The following is a 22,453-nucleotide window of genomic DNA, read 5'->3' on the forward strand; positions in this document are numbered from 1 at the left end:
AATGTGTAATATTATAGCTTAGATTATATATATTTTTTGTGCTTCACACAAAATTGGAATTAATATTTTAGCTTATTAAGTCCAGTCCCTTAATATTATTGTCAAGCAGGCTGAGTACCATTTTCAACAGTTTATAGACTATCTTAAAGTAAAAGCCTTTTACAGCCCCTAACAATTCATTTCAGAAAGCTGCAACAAAATCTCACTTTAATTTTTTCTGGATACTCTCTAAGGGTCACAGATCATACTAGCTTTTTTTACAGAATAAAGATACAGGATGGGATTCCTCTCATTTAACTTTTGTTGTCTTGCAATGAGGTCTAATTTGGTTATTTAGGCTCCCTTCACAGGCAATGATGAGATACGGGCAAATGCAGGGAGTAATTCATACCATCTGCCCTTTCTTATGATAACTTTGCTGATCATAGAGTAAGAATAAAGAATCATCTTATTTGGCTAAAGTTGGGTGAGAGAGATATCATTCACAAAAACTAGAATCTGTAGTTTAAAGCAGTTATTTTGTATTGACTGGGATACTGGTCTTCTCAAATGGCCAGCTTTTCTCTCTTTAAAGATTTCGATAAATGTCCCTAAACATTTCCAGAAAATAACTTAATTTTATTTTATTATAAACTTGAAAGTATTGTAATTTTTAATTTTACAAAGAGAGATATGAAATAACTGGAGATAATGCTCATATGGCCAAGACCAGATTAAAAGAAGCACTGTGCTACACTGAAAGGGACAGTTGAAAAATGTTGTCTTCTATTGAAGAGTCTACACTATGAGATATTTTATAATAACAGGGTGTATTTACATTTGTATTAGAGCGATACATATTATAGTGATAAACTTTTCACAGAACTCACAGCAAAAAGGTTCTTTTTAATTGTCTCCAGACTATATGCATTTGAAAATCAGTATGTGAATAAGTAAAGGAAATAAGTACCTGTGTTTGCGTATTTCCACCTTCAAGCAATGCAATACCAAGCAAAATGCCTTCTGAGAAAATTCTGTCATTTTTGGTGTTTACTATAACATCTATGACTAGTTCTGATGCACCTTCTTTATCCAGAAGGCACTGAATATCAAACATGGTTACCCCAGACTTATCTGACTCTTGTCCTGAAAATCCACCTGCAAATTAGACAAATACATACCATTCATGTTTGTTTCACGTACTTATATGAAAATTAATCTATTAGTAATAATAATTTGTCTTATGCACACAGTAGCAATGTAATAAATTTCATTTTGAAATTCTGTTTGAGGCAAAATTCCCCTTGATACAAACAAGATTTCTGCGTGGAACTGCAATGTGGGGCTCTAAGAATAAGAAATAAAACAAAACCCCGAACCACTGTTCTGTCATGATATTCAGACAATAAAGATAAAATAAAGAATAAAGAATAAAGTTGGAAACGACACTGATTTGTCCACCGAACCCCTTTTTTAATTCCACTGCTGCATACGCTAAACTGTGTGTACGGTCAGTGCTCTGAGACCACTTTTAAATCTGCTTTTCAATCTCAGGCCTAATCTATACAAAGACTGCGTACTGGTAAATCCACTCTGGTTATGGGTATGACCTTCTAGCTAAATGCTTTTGCCCATGTAACTCCCAGACCATTAACATCACGATGACGTTCTTTAAGAACAGAGACTTGAGTTAATCCAAATTAAAGGCGTGGGTTTAAGGAATTTTGTTAAATTGTATTAGCTCATTAAATCAACCATCTTTTATTATCACAGATTATCATTCTTCCTGCTATACTTACTTTTATACAGACGTAACTGCATCTACTTCATTAGGAAAAATATAGTACTGCTTTAATCAGTCAGTACTGCTTTGATTAAACTGATTAAAATGGTTCAGACTTTATTTGTGATGAAGCCATAGACACATATACCCTTTTCAGAGAGACAACTAAAAAAATAGTAAATTTTTACTCTCCTGTTAGGGAGCAAAATTTGGTGTACAGGATATTAAGACTGTAAACATTTCCAGTGCCTACACTGAAACAGTCAAGGAGGATCAATTGAGTAACACTTGGAAGCGCCCACAAACCTGGGTGCACCTTTAATATATGCTGAAAATGCAATGGCAAGTATTTTGACCTGGCTCTGTATCTAGCTTCTGCCTCATTTCCTATGACATACACTATTTTGGGTTTTCTTAGAAACCACCCTACCGTAACTCCCCGTGCCTTCTGTAACAGAATCATACAAAAGATTAGGTTATAAGGGACCTACAGAGATCATCTACTCAACCTTCCTGCTCACAGCAGTTAGAGAAAGTTCGTCAGAGTCTTGTCCGGTAAAGTTGTAACAAGAACTGACACATTCTGCAGCCTCTTGGGGAAATTTGTTTCATTGCCTAATCAGTATCTTTGTGAGAGGCTTTTCCTTATTATCTTATTTTTTTTCATATATCAATAAAGGACCTGGAATTTCAAAAACTTTTTTAGTTTCAAGAAACAGCAACATCTTTGTTCAAATGTTTTGTACTTTGCTGAATTTCTAGATGTGGATTTACTGGCAAATGAAAATGGTGTTACCAATTGGAACTGAGCTGAATGATTTACTGGGGGACACGGAGAAAGTCCCTACTTCAGTACCGCCAAATGCACACCAGCCATCTGAGACAAGTGCGTGCAACTTAAAAATAGGACAAGTCTGATACTACCTCTCTTCTAACTGGTTACAGAACATGTTTGACTTATTTACCAACTGAATCCCTGGAGCACTTCCAGTGTGCCTATTAGAAAAAATGGTGCTGCTAATTTTGTTCTCTTTAAATGATCTGTGTTGATTTACCTCCCACTTGTGCAGTTTTGCTGTAGCTGGCAGACAGAGGCCCATTCATACCACTTCCATATTCTCCTTTAAAGTAGCGATATAGGAGTATTTTCCTTAAAGTGTTGCCCTTTAAGAGAAAGATAAAAATAGAAGAAATTAGAGTCATGGCCAATTTCCTTTGTTTGAAAAGTAAACTGTTTAACACAGATACATAATTTATTAGGTCTTTCCATTATAATCAGTAAGCATACAAATAGTAAAGTTGTCCAGAAAACAAACATCTAATGGTCTTATCGAACAGATCTCATGGGAAGAATTCTAAAATACTGTTGTATAAACTTTCTTTGAAGTTTCTTTTAAACTTATTGATTACAAATCAAATACCTCCACCTCAATAATTTTTACTGGCTATCTGTAAGTTTTGTATACTGAAACAAATTCTACAAAGAGCCAAAGCTCTGCAGCCAGTGTGTCTGTGCCCTGCCATGGCAGTACTTTCTTCCTATTTTCTGCAGCTGAGTAGTATCACTCCCTTTTCTCTGATCTCAGATAATCCAGCTGATCATCTGAAAGAATCACATGAAATATTAAAATATTCTCTGTATCTCCTTGTTCCTTTACTTCCAAAACCACAACCAGTCAAAATTTGCATGCAGCTCTCTGAAGATCTTCCCTTTCATTTTGCATATGTTCTGCAACACAAGACATGCTGAATTAAGAGTGGGGGTACCAATTACTTAGCATTTTTATTTTGCCTTCAGTCTCCTGGGAACACCTGCAGTCAACACTCAGCTTTACAGAGGCAGTAGGTGACACAACAACTTTAGGTGTATGTGTAACCTAAGATTTTATAAAGAGAAAAGAATGGCAAGGTCTCTGATGATTACCACAGAAGGGGAAAAATTGTTCATTTCAACAGCTTGGCAGTAAAATGGGACAACTTCTTCCTTACTTTTACTCACCTACTGGTTCTAATGAAAAACAGTTCTTAAAAATACGTGCACCAGAAGCTGTTTCAGTACTTACTGGCTCACCAGCACCTGCACCAGTCAACTTTTCAATCAAAACATCTCTGTGGCCACCACAGACAGCAAGGAGTGGGGAAGCAAGTCCCAGAAACACCTCAAGAAGCACTACTCACATTCCCCCTTCTCTGTTAACTTAGCAATATATCCAAGAGCAACCACATGCCACGGTGGGGCTTCACTGCTTCATGGACCTCAAGGACAATGGGCTTGTCCACCTCAAACAAGTGCCAGAATGCAGTATTCGGTATGTGTAGCCTGACAACACCGTTCTTTCCTAGTTCTCGTATTTTGATGTTTTCATTTGATAAGTCTATACAGAGTTCCCTCAAACAGCCAACTGCAAGGCCTATAGTAAAATATCAAAAGCCATAAATACAATGACTGCAAGAAAAATAAAAAGCATCACCTACACGTCTGTGGTGCAGGGAATTTATTAGGTGGATTTTCCAGGTAAGCTTTAGCCAGCGTGCTCTATGCCAGAGGAAGACAAAGAACCAGAAGTCTCTCAGGACCTCACACAGAGACAGATTCCTTCCCAGCCTAGTTTGTGATGGGGTTTAACCCTGCATGCATGGACAAGGTATGCTAACAAAACTCATAAGAGATTTTGAGATGGCTAAGACCACCAGCTCCTCCTGCTCAGCATCCTATCTCTAGCTGTGACCACATTCCAGTGTCTTAAGAGGAAAGTGAACCTCATTTTCCACATCTCCTGAAGAAGCCACACGTATTATTGAAGAGGAAAACGTTCCCACCAGAACTGAGAAACACGGACTAAAAACCAGGATAAAGTCCCTTTTCAAACTCTCTCAGGCATATGTATCACAGAATCATAAAATCGTATCACACAAATAGGATCATAAAGCAGAAACCCTTCCTAACTCCAGACTAGGACCCGATGCAGAATGGGCACTGCATTGAGACAAGATCTTTTAATTAGAAAGGCTGGCATTTGCCATACCACTTGATTAACCACTCAGCTTGAGGCAACATCCTCAACCAGCAATCTATGCAGTCTGTTGATGACTAACAGAGCACCATGGTAAATTATATAAACAGTGCAGTCACAGGAAGAAACACCAAAAGCCCTCTCTATATAGTTAAGAATAATACCCATGGTCACAAGCTTTATTGTTCAATCAAAACAGCCTTTATTTTATCAGGAAGAACGTTTAAGACCATGAAATAGCATTTGACTAATAAACTGAATGATCTAGCACTTGGGTCTTACTGCCTGGAAGTGAGTAACTGTTGGCACATCTCAGATCTTCTTCCTGCCTTGTTACCTTCAAAGACACCAGGACGAGCAGTGATATGAAGATGCTTCTCCAGCTGGCTATGGAAAGGGGAATCCTGCTCCACCCATAGCCAAACTAAGGCACAGACTTCACTTCTTGTCCCAAGGAGCAAGTCTTAATTATTAGGATTCCTGCTCTCTCTCACTCCCTCTCTCAACCTCCCACGAATCCAGACAACACTTACAGTTCTCAGAAGCTAAAGTGTCAAAAGTCAAGGACATCGTGTTTGAAAAGCAAGAATGTGGTAGAACTTCTGCTTTGCCTAACAGCTGTGCCAAAAACGCCCTCAGACTCAACCCACATATTTGCAAGCTCAGGATCTTCATCCCCTTTGTGATGACCCTGGGCAGCCACACGACTTCCCCAAGTCTTGTGAAATTAGCTGCCACTACAAAGAGCAGAAGAGCCCAGCAGCATGAACTGGAGTTGAGAAATGTGCAAATGCTCACGCAATGCATCAGAAACGCCTGTCACCTCCAGCACATAACTCATAGAATGACAGAATCACAGAACAGTTTGGGTTGGAAGGGACCTTTCAGGGTCATCTAGTCCAACCCCCTGGCAATTGGCAGGGACATCTTCAACTAGATCAGGTTGCTCAGAGCCTGTCCTTGAATGTTTCCAAGGATGGGGCACCTACCACCTCTCTGGGCAACCTGTTCCGGTGTTTCACCATCCCCATTGTAAATAAATTCTTCCTCACATCTAGTCTAAATCTACCCTCTTTTAGTTTAAAACCATTACCCCTTGTCCTATCGCAACAGGCCCTGCTAAAACGTTTGCCCTCGTCTTTCTTCTAAGCCCCCTTTAAGTACTGAAAGGCTGCAATAAGGTCTCCCCACAGCCTTCTCTTCTCCAGGCTGAACAACCTCAACTCTCTCAGCCTGTCCTCACAGGAGAGACGTTCCATCCCTCTGATCATTTTTGTGGCCCTCCTCTGGACTCAATCCAACAGGTCCATGCTGAGGGCTCCAGAGCTGGATGCAGTACTCCAGGTGGGGTCTCACCATAGCAAAGTAGAAAGGCAGAATCACCTCCCTCCACCTGCTGGCCATGCTTCTTTTGATGCAGCCCAGGATATGGTTGGCTTTCTGGGCTGCGAAAGCACATTGTCAACTCATGTCCAGCTTTTCATCCACCAGTACTCCCCAGTCCTTCTCCTCAGGGCTGCTCTCAATCCCTTCATCCCCCAGCCTGTACTGATACCAGGGGTTGCCCCGACCCAGGTGCAGAACCTTGCACTTGGCCTTGTTGAACCTCATGAGGTTCACACAGGCCCACTTCTCAAGCTTGTCCAGGTCCCTCTGGATGGCATCCCATCCCTCAGGTGTGTCAACCGTGCCACAGCTTGGTGTCATCTGCAAACTTGCTGAGGGTGCACTTGATCCCACTATGTCATTGATGAAGATATTAAACAGTACTGGTCCCAATATGGGCCCCTGAGGGACACCACTTGTTACTGATCTCCATCTGGACATTAAGCCGTTGACCACTACTCTCTGGATGTGACCTTCCACCCAATTCCTCATCCACCGAACACTCCACCCATCAAATCCATATCTCTCCAATTTAGAGGGAAGGATGTTGTGGCACACTGTGTCAAAGGCCTTACAGAAGTCCAGATAGACAACATCTGTAGCTCTTCCCTTGTCCACTGATGTAGTCACTCCATCACAGAAGGCCACTAGGTTGGTCAGGCAGGACTTGCCCTTGGCGAGGCCATGCTGGCTGTCTCAAATCACCTCCCTGCCCTCCATGTGCCTTAGCATAGCTTCTAGGAGGATCTGTTCCATGATCTTCCCAGGCACAGAGGTGAGGCTGACAGGTCAGTAGTTCCCAGGGTCCTCCTTTTTACCCTTTTTTAAAATAGCTGCAATGTCTCCCTTTTTCCAGTCCCCGGCGACTTCACCTGACTGCCATGACTTTTCAAACACCATGGAGAGTGGCTTGGCAATTATATCAGCCAATCCCCTCAGGACTGTGGGACGCATCTCATCAGGACCCATAGACTTATGTATGTTCGGGTTCCTCAGGTGGTCTCGAACCTGATCGTGACTTACAGTGGGAAGAACTTTGCTCCCCGAGTCCCTGTCTTGCAGTCCATCCACTCGAGAGGTATGGGAAGAGAGATTGCCAGTGAAGACTGAGGCAAAAAAGTTCTTGAATACCTCAGCCTTCTCATCTGTTGCTACCAGTTTGCCGGTCTTGCTCATCAAGTGAGGTACGCTTTCTTTGACCTTCCTTTTCTGGCTGATATACCTGTAGAAGCCCTTCTTATTATTCTTTGCATCCCTTGCCAAGTTTGGCTCCAGCTGTGCCTTGGCCTTCCTGACCCCATGCCTACGCAACCAGGCATCATCCCTATACTCTTCCCAGGAATCTGTCCTGCTTCCACTGCCTATGCATTTCCTTCTTGCCCTTTAGTTTGACCAGCAGGTCTCGACTCAGCCATGCCAGTCTCTTGTCTTCCTTTCCTGATTTCTTACACCTGGGGATCGAGAGCTCTTGCGCTCTATGGAAAGTGTCCTTAAAGATCACAGCTGGTGAGTGAGCCAACCAGGGAAGGTGCCCCATTGGACCTCTTGTTTGCGAACAGAGAAGGACTGGTGGGTGATGTGACAGTTGGAGGCCGTCTTGGGCATAGGGATCATGAAATGACAGAGGTTTTGATTCTTGGAGAAGTAAGGAGGGGGGTCGGCAGAACTGCTACCTTGGACTTCTGGAGGGCAGACTTTGGCCTGTTTAGGAGCCTGGTTGACAGAGTCCCTTGGGAGGCAGTCCTGAAGGGCAAAGGAGTCCAGGAAGGCTGGGCATTCTTCAAGAAGGAAATCTTAAAGGGACAGGAGCAAGCCATCCCCATGTGCCGAAAGATGAGCTGGTGGGGAAGATGACCAGCCTGGCTGAACAGAGAGCTTTGGCTGGAACTCAGGAAAAAAAGGAGAGTTTATGACCTTTGGAAGAAGGGGCAGGCAACTCAGGAAGACGACAAGGATGTTGTGAGGTTATTCAGGGAGAAAATTAGAAGAGCCAAAGCCCAACTGGAACTCAATCTGGCTACTGCCGTAAAAGACAAGAAAAAATGTTTCTACAAATACATTAGCAACAAAAGGAGAGCTAAGGAGAATCTCCATCCTTTATTGGATGCAGGGGGAAACATAGTGACAAAGGATGAGGAAAAGGCTGAGGTACTTAATGCTTTTGCCTCAGTCTTTAATAGCCAGACCAGTTGTTCTCAGGGTACCCATCCCTCTGAGCTGGAAGACAGGGACGGGGAGCATTCTCCTGCAGAAACTAGCTGCTCATGGCTTGGACAGGTGTACTCTTTGCTGGGTAAAAAACTGGCTGGATGGCTGGGCCCAAGGAGTTGTAGTGAATGGAGTTAAATTCAGGGTCCTGACGTTACTCTTCGCCTGACCCATATCCCTCAGGACTGTGAACTCTACCAGTGCACGATCACTGCAGCCCAGGCTGCCTCCAATCTTGACATCACTGATTAGTTCACTTGCGTTGGTGACCATCAGGTCCAGTATTGCATCCCCTCTGGTAGGGCTGTCTATTACCTGGCTTAAGAAGTCATCCTTAATGCATTCCAGGAGTCTCCTGGATTGCCTACAGCTCACCATGCCACTTCTCCAGCAGATGTGGGGTGGTTGAAGTCCCCCAGCAGGACGAGAGTCTGTGAGCGCAATGCCTCCTATAGCTGGAGTAAGAAGGCTTCGTCAACAGGCTCCCCTTGATGAGGCGGCCTGCAGCAGACACCAATCACAACGCTCCCTTTGTTGCCTCGGTCTCTGATTCTTACCCATAAGCTTTCAACCTGCTCGTCGCTATTCTTCAGAGACAGCTCTTCACACTCTATCCATTTCTTGACATAGAGGGCAACACCTCCACCCCTCTTTCCTCGCCTGTCCCTTCTCAACAGCCTGTAGCCATCAATAGCTGCACTCCAGTCATGCAATTCGTCCCACCAAGTTTCAGTAATGGCAACTACGTCATAGCTTTCTAGCAGCAAGGTGGCTTCCAACTCCTGTTTGTTGCCCATGCTGCATGCATTGGTGTAGAGGCACTTCAGCTGGGCTGTCAGCTGTGTCACCTTCTTAGAGGAACACCCTTTAATTCCTTTGAGGTATTTCACTGGTGTTTCCCTGTTGACTCCGATTACCTCAGGAGCCCCGGGCTCATCTCCGTAAGATTTCAAGTGTGCTGCAGTGTAGCCAGCACGTCTCAGAGCAACAGGCTGAGGGCCCTCGCTAGCACCCCATCCCTCAAACCTTGGTGTGTCATCCCACAGCTTGTCACGGGCAAGCCTGATATTATCCCACTCCCCCATCAAGTCTAGTTTAAAGCTCTGTCAATGAGCCCCGCTAGCTTGTGAGCAAAGACGCTCTTCCCCCTTTGAGAAAGGTGAATCCCATCTGACGCCAGCAAGCCTGGCGCCATGTAGACCATCCTGTTATCGAAAACTGTGTGAGGCACCATGCCAGAAAATGCTGGAAAGACCCTGCTCCCAGGAAAAGTGCCAATCCTGCTAGTGTAGGTGTCTGGGTATGCTTTTATGGGAATGCCAAAAAACATAGTCAAGAACAGCCCCATCATGTGGACGAGAGAAACTGCTGCCAGGGCAAGTGAGACAGCCATGCCATTGATGTCCTTGTAAACAGTTTCCTAACTTAGTACAGCCACAAAATTAATACTGCCCAAAAGCAAATGATCACAGCAGTAGCATGAATAAGCAGTTTACAGCAACTATTACTGACACTCACATTACTGAAGCAGAGGCCAAAAATAAAAGCACACTAGGCAGCACAGTGCTATCCTCCCCGACTAGGTATCTACACGTGGCAGAAGTCCCGACCTTCCAAGCTCAATCTCTCCCCTGATGGCTACAATACACTTTCTTTTATAGCTCTCATTAGGGTATGGAAGTGGCATGTAAACATCACTCAGCTGACTGCTATCCTTCTATAATGGCTAGAACATTGTATAGCTTTGAAAAAAACACAGTGAAACATAACAGTCTTATTGTTACCCATGAATACCACTGTATTGTCTCTAACAAAAGCTAGGATAAAGACAGAGGACACAAGAAAGCAACAACTGGTTATTGTTGTTGCAGTTTTAAATACCTAGGGGTTGACAGACAGAAGTTTCCAATAGGGAAAAATTATTCCAATAGGAACGTGTAGACACAAACAAATTATGCTTTCTCAGTCCGTATTGCATTATACTAGTTGGTCTTTAAACTTGATTTAAATGCCTTAATACAATGGTTCATTCACGAGCCTGCAAAAGGCTGGTTCCACATAAGGATGGGGTGTTCTGCACAGGAAAGCAATGGCTGAGAGAGGTACGTAAGGCTTATCGTGGATACCTGCATCAGCACCAGCTCACTGTATAACACTGCCAAAAATTATTTGTCCTGTCTTATATAACTTTGCACACTTCTTAAGGAATTGGAATGATATTTATGATGTTCAGAAGGCTGAACTAGATGACCTGGTGATCTTTTCTGGTTTTAGCTCTACATTAAAATAATGAAGTGGAAATGGGCAGATTATCAGTCATAAAAGAGAATAGGCAGCCCTGTCCAACAAATATTTCTATGCTACAGTGGATGATGCTGTGATTATATTCCAGTATTAGTCCAGGAGGATGCATGGAATTTAGGCATGTTAAATCTTCAGATCTGAATAACTTGCAGCCAAGTATAAAAGAGGAGCTGCCTGGGATCTCTGGTCTACTAATATAGGTTTTCAGAAAGTTTGGAAAAGAAACAAAATCCCAGGGAACTGGGAGAAATCTAACGTGCAATGACACTCTTAAAAAAGTACACAGGAGTACTTTTTATACCTTTTACTGATGTCAAACCCAAAGTGAGTTTGATATCAATTCTGGGAAAAACAAAGGAATGGCTGATTTTGGGCTCCATTATTACAAAATTAAAGGAAGCTACCGTAAACCGATGGCAGTTATAATACTGGCATCATGTTGTAATAATTGCCTCAATATGGGTTTAAGAAAAATAGACCTTCTTAAACTTCTGGAGATTATCTTCTGGTTTTGCTAATAATGAAAATATCACTCTGGTAAAGTCTGATACACTGGTGGTGTGACACAATCCTGTAAGGCAAAATTTTTTGCTAAGTAACCCCATAAGGATAGTTATCAAATGGCTTAACAGCTACGTGACTGACAGAGTTCAACATGCAGTTTAAAGCAAGAAATCATAAATGAATGTACGGGCTTCTGATGGGCAACCTCATGGAATATTTATTGTCTGCCTGATTATTTTTTTTTCAATGAAATGGAAGAATACAGAAAATAATTATTAACAGTGTTTAGAAAGGATACAAGAAGAAAAGGGGATAAGGTCAAATCACTGATAATAATTTTGGCATTTTTTATTAAACCGACTAGAAGCAAACAATATGAGCCTCATTATGTCCAAACCTCTGTACGTCTAGTTATAGAAGTAATAACAATAAAATGCCAAACACCATAAAATGGAGGACTCTGTTCTAGAAGGCCATGACTCTGGGGAAGAACGGATGGTCTTGGAGAAAAATCAGTGGAATGACAACTCCCAAAAATCACACAACTCTGGAAAGGATAAGAAGAGCTATTATGTGGGATTTGTGAGATTATCTTACAGAAGTAAGATATGCATAGGCATAATATGCATATGCAGAGGCACAATACTGTAGGAATACTGCATCACAAGTTGGTGTCCACAATTCAAGAAGGCGGCTGACAAATTGGATTAGGTTTGGAGAAGCTCCATGAGAGTGATTAGAGAATAAAACATGCCTTCTCATCAGAAATTCAAGGCTTTCAATCTACTGAGCTTATCAGTCTAAACATGAACCACATGAACTCTGTTTCTGACTATCTACATGAGAAATCGGATAATGGATGACTTCAGTCTACAAGATAAAGGTGTAGGACACACTGGCGAGAAGCTGAAGACAGAGAAATTCAGCTAGAAAAGAGGTAGAGGCAGTTGGGTTATTTAGTTTGTGGGTTATGATTTTTTTTTTTTAATATCTAGAACAGTGATAGCATTTAGCTATTGGAACAGCTTAAGAAGAGGTGTGATAGTCTCTACTGCTGGCAGTTACTAAATCACGACTAGGTGGCTTCTCAGACAGAAACTATTTGAAGATCTCGTGGTCTACATTAGGAGAACAACCTAGGTGACAAAAATATGTCATCTCACATAATCTATGAAGACATCACGCCAACTTTTCCTGTAGTAAATATAGATGAGGTTAGAAGCCTGGCTTTCTATGAAGGCTGTTTGAAAAACACCTACTTTACACATTTCTTCTCATCATTTATAAGTGAAATTTCTGTTCTGCTTGGTCTGAGTGTCTGCTTCAGGGCAGTTTTTTGTTGTTTTTCACCCATTTTCACATTATTTTGTTCTCTTATTTCCTTTGGAGACGAAACACGGTAGGGGAAGGATGAGCTTTGTGCAAGTGGCTTCTGTGAAGATACCCAGCATGGAAGTTTTATAACCCTGTAAATTATGATTCAACCTGCTCTTGAAATGTAAGATGGCACAGACATCATCTCATCTCCAAAATGGATCAACTGAGGCAGCTACCACACACACGGTGTTGCACAAGCATGAGCTTGGAAGAGAGCCCCAGAGCCTTGACTCCTACCGCATCCACAAAGTGGAAAATTTCTGTCTTCATGATGCCAGCAACTTCCAGGGGGCTCGCGAGTTGGGGGAGGTTGTTTATTTTGGGGGGTTGGTTGTTTGTTTTGACACAGAGTGAGCTTTTTCCTCATTTTGATCTTTTTGCAACAAGATGTTTTCATAGCCAACTGATAGTTGAAACTGATATATTTTCACCAGTAAAATATGACACCCAACAGCAGAGTTATTTGCACACTGGGGCATTTATTCACCCCAGGGAAAAAGCACTTTTAAATATGATGTTGGGTCCAGCTCTGCTTCCACTAAAATCAACGGGAGATTTGCCAGGAACTTCAGGAGGAGAAGGAGCAGACATGTACTTTGCCTGGCAAAAGTTTTTATACAACTCTAAAAAGGAAAAAAACAAAATACGCACCAGACTTCATGACACAGTTCTCCTAGCAGAGCAGAACTGGCCACCCACACCTCTCAGCTGTCTCTCATTAGGCAGAGACGCCCCACATTTTAAATGTGCCATTGTTCAATCCTACACAAATCTGGTATTAATCCCACTTGTCTTAATACAAATTGCCTACATCACAAATGCTAACTGATAAACCTGAGGTTGTAACTAGTGCAGAGATTCATTAACAGGTTCAGATAAAAGAACGAACCACAAGCACAACCCTTCTCTAGAACCAAACTACAGTGGTTTAAAAAAGTAGTTCATTTTTTTAGCAGTCTTTTAATTCTTCTTTCCTTTGCAGTTCTAGGTTCCATAGAAAGCGGGAAGCTTAAGTGCCAAAATATTGCAAAACAAATGCTATTGCCAGTCTATTTTCAATATGGATAGTGAAAAGAATACTGGACACATTGCAAGAAAACCAGTTTTTGCCTGGTAACTGTCCAATTCTGCACCCTGAAGAAACTCAGGAAAGTGTCATATTAAAAGAAAGATTTTTTTTGGCAGTATCTCTAAAAAATGTCTCCACTATGAATACAGCAGGAGAGAAAAACTGTTTGGATTAGTGACAACCTCAGCATTGGGGCATTCAGACTTAAGACTGAGAAGAAAACATTTTTAAAATACAGTTTGATTTTGTATATTATACAATTTTACTGTTGACCCATAAAATATTACTAGCTGTCAAATGTCCATTTTTTTGTCCAAATATAAGATCTCTAAATATAGTCATGGCATTTGTATATATAGAAAAGGTCTTTGTTGTAGGCAAATATTATTGTTAATATCTGTCACTTGTCCTGTTGCTTATTCGGTTACATGGTTTCTATCTGTAGTCATAAATTGTGCTCTTACAAAACAGATCATGTTTGCACCTATGTAATTTTTCCTTTGCAACTTTCTCCAGTACAAGACAAAACATTGAGATGCACAATAACCCAAGTTCTCCACTACTGAAAGAAAACAATGTAAGATTTGATCACAATTATTCAGAAGCATTTATGACTGCGCCATCAATAACACACTGTAGAAAAAGACCAGATCTGAAAAGCATAATTTTCAAAGACTAAAATTATCTAACTCTTATGCTGCAGGGGGTAAACTTTCAAAGTGATGCACAGGGAGTTACACACACAAATCCTATTAGTTGTTAACAGGATTTCTGTGTGGAACTCCCCATGCTCTGCAAGAAAAATTTACCCCTAAGTGTCCTAATGTGAATATTTACCAAAACAGACACTTAATTTCCAGATGCATACTTATAAGCGCTACTGTGCTTTGACATTTTAAGACCACTTTGAAACAGGTAGCTAGGGAAAAATAATAGAAGTGGCCAAATAGTATTTTCATTACATTATTCTGTTTCACCATGTTGCTCTTATGTTGAACTTCAAAGCCAAAGCATTACAGGTACCCGATTTACTAGATAAGGGATGCATGGCAGATGTACTGCCTGTCCTATTTTGAATTCGATATGCTATGATCTCCACTTGTTGGCTCAGGATTTTCAAAGTGGCTCAGGAAGCACTTCTGTATTTCACTTTTCACATGCTCATTTTTACCCATCACCAGCTCCACTAATTTCTCAACTTCATCCTTGTCTACTAGTAAAGATCGATGAAGACACTTCAGAAATTCAGAATTTGTTTTCCGGGTACTCATGTCACCACTTACATTTGAAGGAATCTATACCTTTTCTAAATGAGGATTATTCTGCAATCCAGTTTACCAGTCCTCTGGAAATTTTTCAATGGATTTGACATGAGTTCTGCGTTGTATCAATACCAAATGAGTACTTCATGGTTTGGGGTTTTACTGTGGAAATGTCATCAAACTGTGACCTGTGCCACTTTCTCCAATATATACAAATATTCCCAGTTAATATTAATTACTGAGCTAGGACTGCTCTCTATGTCTATATCATGAAAAAAAAAAGATAGTGATATTAAAAGGAACTAATTCTCAGCATTTACTACCTTGCGAAATAATCATGGGACATGTGCCTTGTCTCAAAACAATCCCGAGGCCTCATCAAAAACAACCATTTTTTCTTTAATGCCACTCGTTCCTGCCTGAACGCCACAACATTCGGTACACATAACTGCCAGATTCTGTCCTACTGTAATTTACAGATGTGCTTTTGACAATGATCAGCAACCCTATCTATAGTGCCCCAAGAACTAGCCTGACAAAACGACCAACACGTCTGATGCTTCTGAGAAATGCCCCTTGCGTTCTCAGATGAAAACAGATACCAAATTATTGCTGATTTCTTGGACTTCAGGCATTAAGGAGAAAACCAAGTGCGTGTGTCTACCTCCAAGTATACTTGCATGTTTAGGTGCTTAAAGACTGTACAAAATCAGGCCTTAAACAGCTTCAAAGGAAAGACCTGAATTTACTTTAAATTCTTGAAAGGCCAACATACAAAGCTGGGCCAAGTAAGTTTGCACTCCTACAGTCTGGCACAGACTGTGGCTACTGCAAAGGAAAGCAGGTGGTCAAATCATATTTAAGCAGCTCCTATCCACGCAGGAAAACAGGAACATCTAAAGGAAGCCAACCTTGTGGCAGTTCAGGACAACAGCAATATTTAAACTGCCAGTGTTATCAATAGTATATGGAAACATGGTCTTAGCATCTACGTTGCTGGAAAATGAACACACATCAGCCCAAAAGAATAGCCTGGATGGGATCAAGATACAGCATGAGATGTCCTAAGTGCTAACTGCAGTGATAGGCAGATTCTTCCTTTGCTCTATACTGCACAGCATGGCAAAGAAAACAAAGCATCTTCCTCCACTTCTAAGCGGAGGAGAACAATTCCCACCTGGAGCAAAGCCAGGTACTGCACTGATTTCACTCTATCTGTGAAATCAGGAGGCATTCAGACTAACAGAAAAGTAGAGCAAAGTTAGAGAACACTACAAACCTAGCACTTGGTCTTTATTAGCTATCCCTTTTGACAGGGATCATTTGAAAATATTTGTAATTCATGTTCCCTGGTTTTAAAAAAAGTAGTAGTTTGAATAATTTTCCAGGAAACTTAATTGAGAGTTTTCCATTAATGCCCAATTGTATTATCCTTTTCACAATAGCTGGAACTTTACGCTTAGCACCTAGAGTTTTGTGCTTGTATAAAAATGCCAGTTTACATTAAAAAACAAAATAAAAAAAACCCAAAGTAACACACCCCCCCCCCAATTTCTAGTGCTCCTGGTCCCAGGAATAGTACTTGGAAATGTGAAATCTGTGTGGCCAGAATCAGAAGGCCAGAAAAACAGAAAGAAAAAAACTCCAAAATATGTCGTTAGGTTTTTGATTGTTAAGAAACCAAACCAAAGTAATTTCACCATTTTTAGGAGCCTGCCTCATGACTGATCGCCAGAGGTGGTAAATATCAAGTAAATAGCAAACTTTCCCAGCAGATTTGTTGATACTGCATGCTAAGAGAAGCTCAGATCCTTGCTACTGACTCTGAGCAAGGATGTAGCTTCTGACACTTGGCTATCGTCGAAAGTGATGCGTCTCCTCTCCCTCAAACAGCAAATCAGCACATCCACTGCAAGCAACGGAGCCCAAGTAACTAAGAATTAATAGTGATCCAGGATTATGAGGTAAGGCCATCCTAGAAGGAAAGGAGCCCTTGACAAAGTATGAGAAATGGTCATCTTACAACTAAAATGAAGTTATTGAAGATCTGAGCTCTGCATCTGTTCTGGCAAGGGCTGTGCTGCCACAAGGAAGAGTTGTGCTCTAGGATAACCTGAGTGCTGAATTCCTCGGGAGGCTGGAAAAAAGCATTTGGCAGGTTTATTCCCCAGGAATGAGGAATCAGGTCTTGGTTTAGATCCTAGGTTAGGCCAACCTACCTCAGCTCCCATTAATGTCATTAATAAGTGAGCAGGCTAAGCACCTATCCAGGGGCAGGCAGAGTATATCCTGGCTTTTACCTACTGATTCACAAAACTGCAGTGACTTGGTGTTGGAGCTGGTCCTTCTTGGCATAGCTAAAGTTTTTATAACAGAGCATCTCTTCCAAATGACAGACAGACATTCTGATTTTTGAAGGCGTCTTTTACCAGGAAAAACCTCTTCATTTTCAAAGCAGTTCTCAATCTTCCCTTTTAAATTAGAGGCCAATATTAGCTTTCTACTCTTGGAGTCTAAGATTTCATCAGTTCAAACAAATAAACCTAATAACATCCTTTGAAGAGTGCCATGGAAATAATTCTGACTTTGCTTAACACTGAAGCAGAAGTTTCATAAACCGTTTCTATTAGCCAAAGTTGCTGAATGAAACTGAAATGTTATTAAGAGAGTAACATTTTGTTTTTAATAACTTTCGGAGGTATATTAGCTGTCATACCAGAGCTCAATTGCTTCTTAGCTGTTGTCTTATTTTAGGAGCAACAGCAATTTCTAAACGCTAAGTTTGACAAGATCAGGAAAAAGTTCTCTTCTAGGTTGAACAGAAAAAAAAAAAAAACAAATTCAAGCAACTCTAAATTGGCTGAAAAATTGACCAAAATTTGCTTGAAATTACATCAGCTGTTCAAAGTTAGAGACAAGGGAAAGACGAAGACATTTTCATGAGGCTGTCTCAGCTTTTCACATTCCCACTACTAAAAGGCAGATTCATATTTATATAAAATTTAATATGCAAGCTGTTCACCCATAATATTAAATTTCTCCTTTATATTTAATATTTGCTAAAATTGCTGAGTTATTTGCGTCAGAGTTAAGATTGCTGCACATGCGCAGTAGCTGTTTCATCATAATATATTTCAGTATACATTTATTATGAAGCTGTTGCCATTATAATGCCTAAATTTCTATTGCTTCCAAGGAGAAATATATTATTACTGGAATGTTCCTACATGCACAGCATGTAGCTATGGAAATACAATGTCATATGCTTCTTTAGAGCTGTTAAGTACAGCATAGATTGACGGTGAGCCTGCAGAAAACCTGCTCTGGAGGTCCTATAACTGACTGCAATTTTTTCTACTGTGTTTCAAGAGTACTGATATCCACGCTAATGACATTGCTCTGATAAATGCCACGCAACATCTCAACGTTAGGACTCAATGGCATTATGAAAACGAAGATGAACTTTACAGTTCCAATAACTGGAAATTAGACTGTATACGCATGTCAGCCAGTCAGTGCTTTGAATGAATACAAAACAAAACCCACCAACAGTCTTAGGGGCTACATAATTCACAGCTCAGGCTATTCCGATTATTAGTAAAATCCTCTGTTCTGAATGCAGCATTGCTGCTGCGCTTAGTTAGCATATCTCTGTGAAAACGTTGTTAAAAGGTTGGGTAGGGTGGGAAAAAGTATAGACGGAGTTAGTGCCCTAAGTTAGATCAAAGGCACACTTTCATCTGAAGTTCTGTGTTTGCTACAGGTTGCCATCTCCTAGAAGGCTCAGAGAAGTGCTGGGAGCATATAAAGGTGTGGAAAAAGTGTGGTATTAAAGACTGAGATTGCTCACGTTGGAAAAGAGATGAAAAGATGTGACGGCAGTACAGAAAAGTAGGAATGGTGAGGAGATGGGGAGGTCAGGAATTCCTGTTTCCTCTCCCACCCAAGAAGGGGCCTTCAATGCAATGTAAAGGTCATCAATGAAAAAGTGATAAAGAAATACTTGTTAACCCACACATAATTAGATGGCAGAACTCATTACCATGGGAAGTCACCAAGGCTAAGAATTCAGCAAGACTCAAAGAGGATTTGGGCATTTCTATAGACAACAAGCGAAACCCGTTACAATAGCAAATGTTAAAAAAACAACTATGGGAAAGAAGACAAAATCTTATGCTTTAGGGGCAACAGATTTATGATCTTACTGTTAAGGATTATCCCAAGACTTCGTTTCACGAAGAATAGAAAACTTCAACTCTGCCTACAGTGGGGATTCTTAGACCTTCTGAGGCATCTGGTGATGGCCACACAGAGAGACAGCACTCTTAATCCTCTGGTCTGATCCTCTTTGGCAATCCACATGTGTTTAAAAGAGAACATGAAGTATACCAAGTCTATTTGTATTGGATCCAAAAAACAGTGCAGTGCAACATAGACTCAAGAGAAAAATTGTTTTTATGAAATCTCTGATGAGGAGACACCCAGAGCAGAGCACTACAGTGACCCAAAATATCAGCTGGAACCCTGCATTCAACAGGCAAAAAACAGAACTGCCGTAACAAGAGAGCACATTACCAACATCCTAACATGAAAAAGGTATGCATTTCGTCTGTCTGTCTTCATCTTTGCTTAGCAAAATAATACTGGTTTATATAAAAACGATGGCAGGTAGAAAGACTTTAGCTTTTGACAAAAGGCAGCTTCTTAAGAGAGAAGCTCTAGGCTCCCTTCTTCAGTGAGACATTCTGCTGGTGTTGACCTGGGTACCCATGCTCACTTGCTCAGCCAGGTAACTGTCCAAACTTGTCCTGCCTCCCACAGATGACTTTTCTGTTCTTGTACTAACAAAGTCCAAAATACCTCATCCTCTAAGACACTAAAGAATGCCTTTGCATGTGGCAGAGACAGCCACAGCATCAGATTTCTCAGTTCTGATGACAGCCTGTGAACACCAGATCCCTTATTTAGCCCTAAATAACACTGCCCAGAATGTCACCATTATTTAGTTCCTTTGATTAATTACAACTTTGCAATGACTTTGTTACATAAATTGGTTTCCTATACATATTAAGCGCCTTTCTGTCTCCCTGTGAGTCCAGTTGATGATGAAATGGCTTTTTGACTGCTAAGGATTGAGTGTCATGCATATGCCTCCACCTACATACTTAATGTCCTTCTTTGGCCTAAAATTCACTATATGTAGAAACAAGTATTAGTATTCTAGCTGTGGCAACCAGAGCTGCCGAGACTCGGCCAAAAGCTTGACAGATTTATATAGCGCAGAAGGGATGATGTAGAAGACCGGGAGAGGATCTGGATTTTGTCTCTCCTGCTTTGCTGTCTTCCATCTTTTCTCTTCCTTCTTGTCCCCTCTGAATTTGCCTTTTTCCTCCCTGTCCCCTGGCTGTACCAATGACACGTTATAATACATGTGACACTTGATTTGTAGCTTCTCTCCCTCAGTAACTGGTAATCATGCCTCCTTGTTTGGTAAAACAGCTCTGGAGGAGACTGGAAAAGGGCAAGCGAGCATTTGGGAAAGAAGCATCTGGTTAAAGGTTGAGCCTGTTCCTCCTCCTGCACACTCAAATCACTAACCTGAACACTCAGAAGAAACACACTTGATAATTCACTATAGCAAAAGCATTGGAACTGACAGAACAAACCAAGATGAAGCAAAATTATGTCAAAAAAAGGACAGGACAAGCTTAAGATGGAAGCAGGTTGGCAGGTGAAAAAAGTTCCAAGCACGGCATTAAGTTTTGCAGAGAATATTCCTCAGGCTTTGGTATATGCAGATAAGTACCTCAGACAACAGCAAAAAAATCATTACAGATTAGAACAGAAACAAATCTTCAATAAGACGGGGAAGGAAGGGGGACAATCTGTGGAGTCTAATCCTGGAGCACCCTTAACTACAAGAGAAGTCAAAGGAAACTGAGTATACTGCGTACCTGACAGAGGGCCTAGATGAAATCGTGCTACTGTAAACTTCACATTAGGGTGATTCTTTGGTGGTAAAGTAGAAACTTTAATTTGGAATTTCCTTGCTGCAAAGCCCTTAACGTTTTCAGCACAAGACTTAGGTTTAATTTGAATAGGTCTGGGCAACAGACGTATTTACAGTGGCAAAGGCTTTTTATATTGCTTTCACTAGCAGAATGCAGAGGCTCAAATTACTAATTAAATACGAATTTCTATTTTAAAGAAAAGTCAGAGCCGGCATCTTTTCAAAAATACCTGACGTTTAAGGCAGACTAAATTGAGTCAGTATCTGGGAATGTGCGTGCTCTGACCTGTGAGAAAAGGCAGCCTGGGGTACCGTGTATAGGCAAGACAGTTACCATGGATACCTCACTGCTTTAGGTGTAGAAGCTTAACATTACAAACAACTTTGCAGCATTAGGCTACTGGCCTCATAAAACCGCTGCAAAATAACAATGAATTCCGAGATAACCATGATCTGTTTCTTGACATGCGAATATAAATCTTGTATCATAAAGCAAAAGACAAAAGCAGGATTGAGAGGAAATGGCCAGATCTTGCAGGCCTTAATTTACAGTCCGCTCCTGAAAGATGCTACGGTCCTCGGCTTGCACTGATGATAATGGGACCTGCAGGTAGGCAGCTTGTCTCAGAATACTGTCCTCCTGCCTAAAGTTTTACCTAAATTAGGATTCCAGACGTGAGCCAACCCAACACAGGCAGAAGGAGATGCAGCCAGAGTTAAAATAACTCAATTATTGATCACAAAAATCTTTCCCTTTTAAAGTTTCCCTTTAACAGCGCAAGTTACTCTGTAAATATCTACCACAGGGTTTATGGTATCACGCATGCTGACTACATTAAAGGACAGGTATTTCACCTGAAATGTTATCCTGTATTCCCACATCCTTCAAAGATCACTGGGTCTTTGTGGGGAGGTGCTAAACGTGCCTGTTGGGCAGTAAGCTGCGTGCCTACTGAATGCCGTCAGTACTCAACAGATGCCATAGATTTCTTAGCTGGACAAGCACGGCTTCACGACTGCAAGCCCATCTCTTGGCCTAAATACCACTCCACCTGCCAGACAGACACTCTCAATAGAAAAAGAAAATCTGCTTCATACCACTGTGCCTAATAATGGCAAAGGATATTCGCCCCTGTCCACCAAACTATCTGATCCACCAGTCAACCATTTTTCAGACAGTGAACGCATCTGTCTCGTCCTTCACCTAGAGCAAAGGTTCACAGGAAATCACTTGAGATGCTTTCTCCTGCTTTTGGGATCAAGTTATGCACAAGAGAAGTTCAGGTGCGGGTGAGGCTAGTGTTACGTTTCAGGGGATGAAAAGTCCATCTCAAGGAGATTTATGATAATACAAACTATTCCACAACTAGGAGCTCACATGGATCGAATACAGTGCTTATAGCTGGCCCTTACTAATTAAGATGCTTCTACAACAAGATTACAGATGTATTTATTGCAAAGCTGTAATGGTCAAACCCTTTCATAAGGCACAGCCGCTAAACAACAACATGCTGGAGGAGCCGCTAGGTACAAGCTAAGAAGTACGCAGAGAAGTTG

General features: G+C 41.2%; 1 protein-coding gene across 4 annotated transcripts in view; it reads right to left on the reverse strand.

Annotated features, from left to right (window-relative positions):
- The window catches only part of ITPR2 (inositol 1,4,5-trisphosphate receptor type 2), a 271,134-nt gene that overhangs the window by 79,064 nt on the left and 169,617 nt on the right, over positions 1 to 22,453 (reverse strand). For all 4 annotated transcript variants that reach the window (XM_087765500.1, XM_087765499.1, XM_087765502.1 and 1 more), the window contains 2 exons: positions 2,818 to 2,926; positions 950 to 1,137 (listed from right to left, as the gene is read on the reverse strand). In XM_087765500.1, the coding sequence (XP_087621626.1) occupies positions 950 to 1,137; positions 2,818 to 2,926 (297 nt within the window). The remainder of the gene's footprint in view (positions 1 to 949; positions 1,138 to 2,817; positions 2,927 to 22,453) is intronic.

This window comes from Nipponia nippon, unplaced genomic scaffold (assembly GCF_047370975.1).
Source record: "Nipponia nippon isolate SJK-2023a ecotype South Korea unplaced genomic scaffold, ASM4737097v1 scaffold_3, whole genome shotgun sequence".
In the NCBI taxonomy this organism is placed as follows: Eukaryota; Metazoa; Chordata; class Aves; order Pelecaniformes; family Threskiornithidae; genus Nipponia; species Nipponia nippon.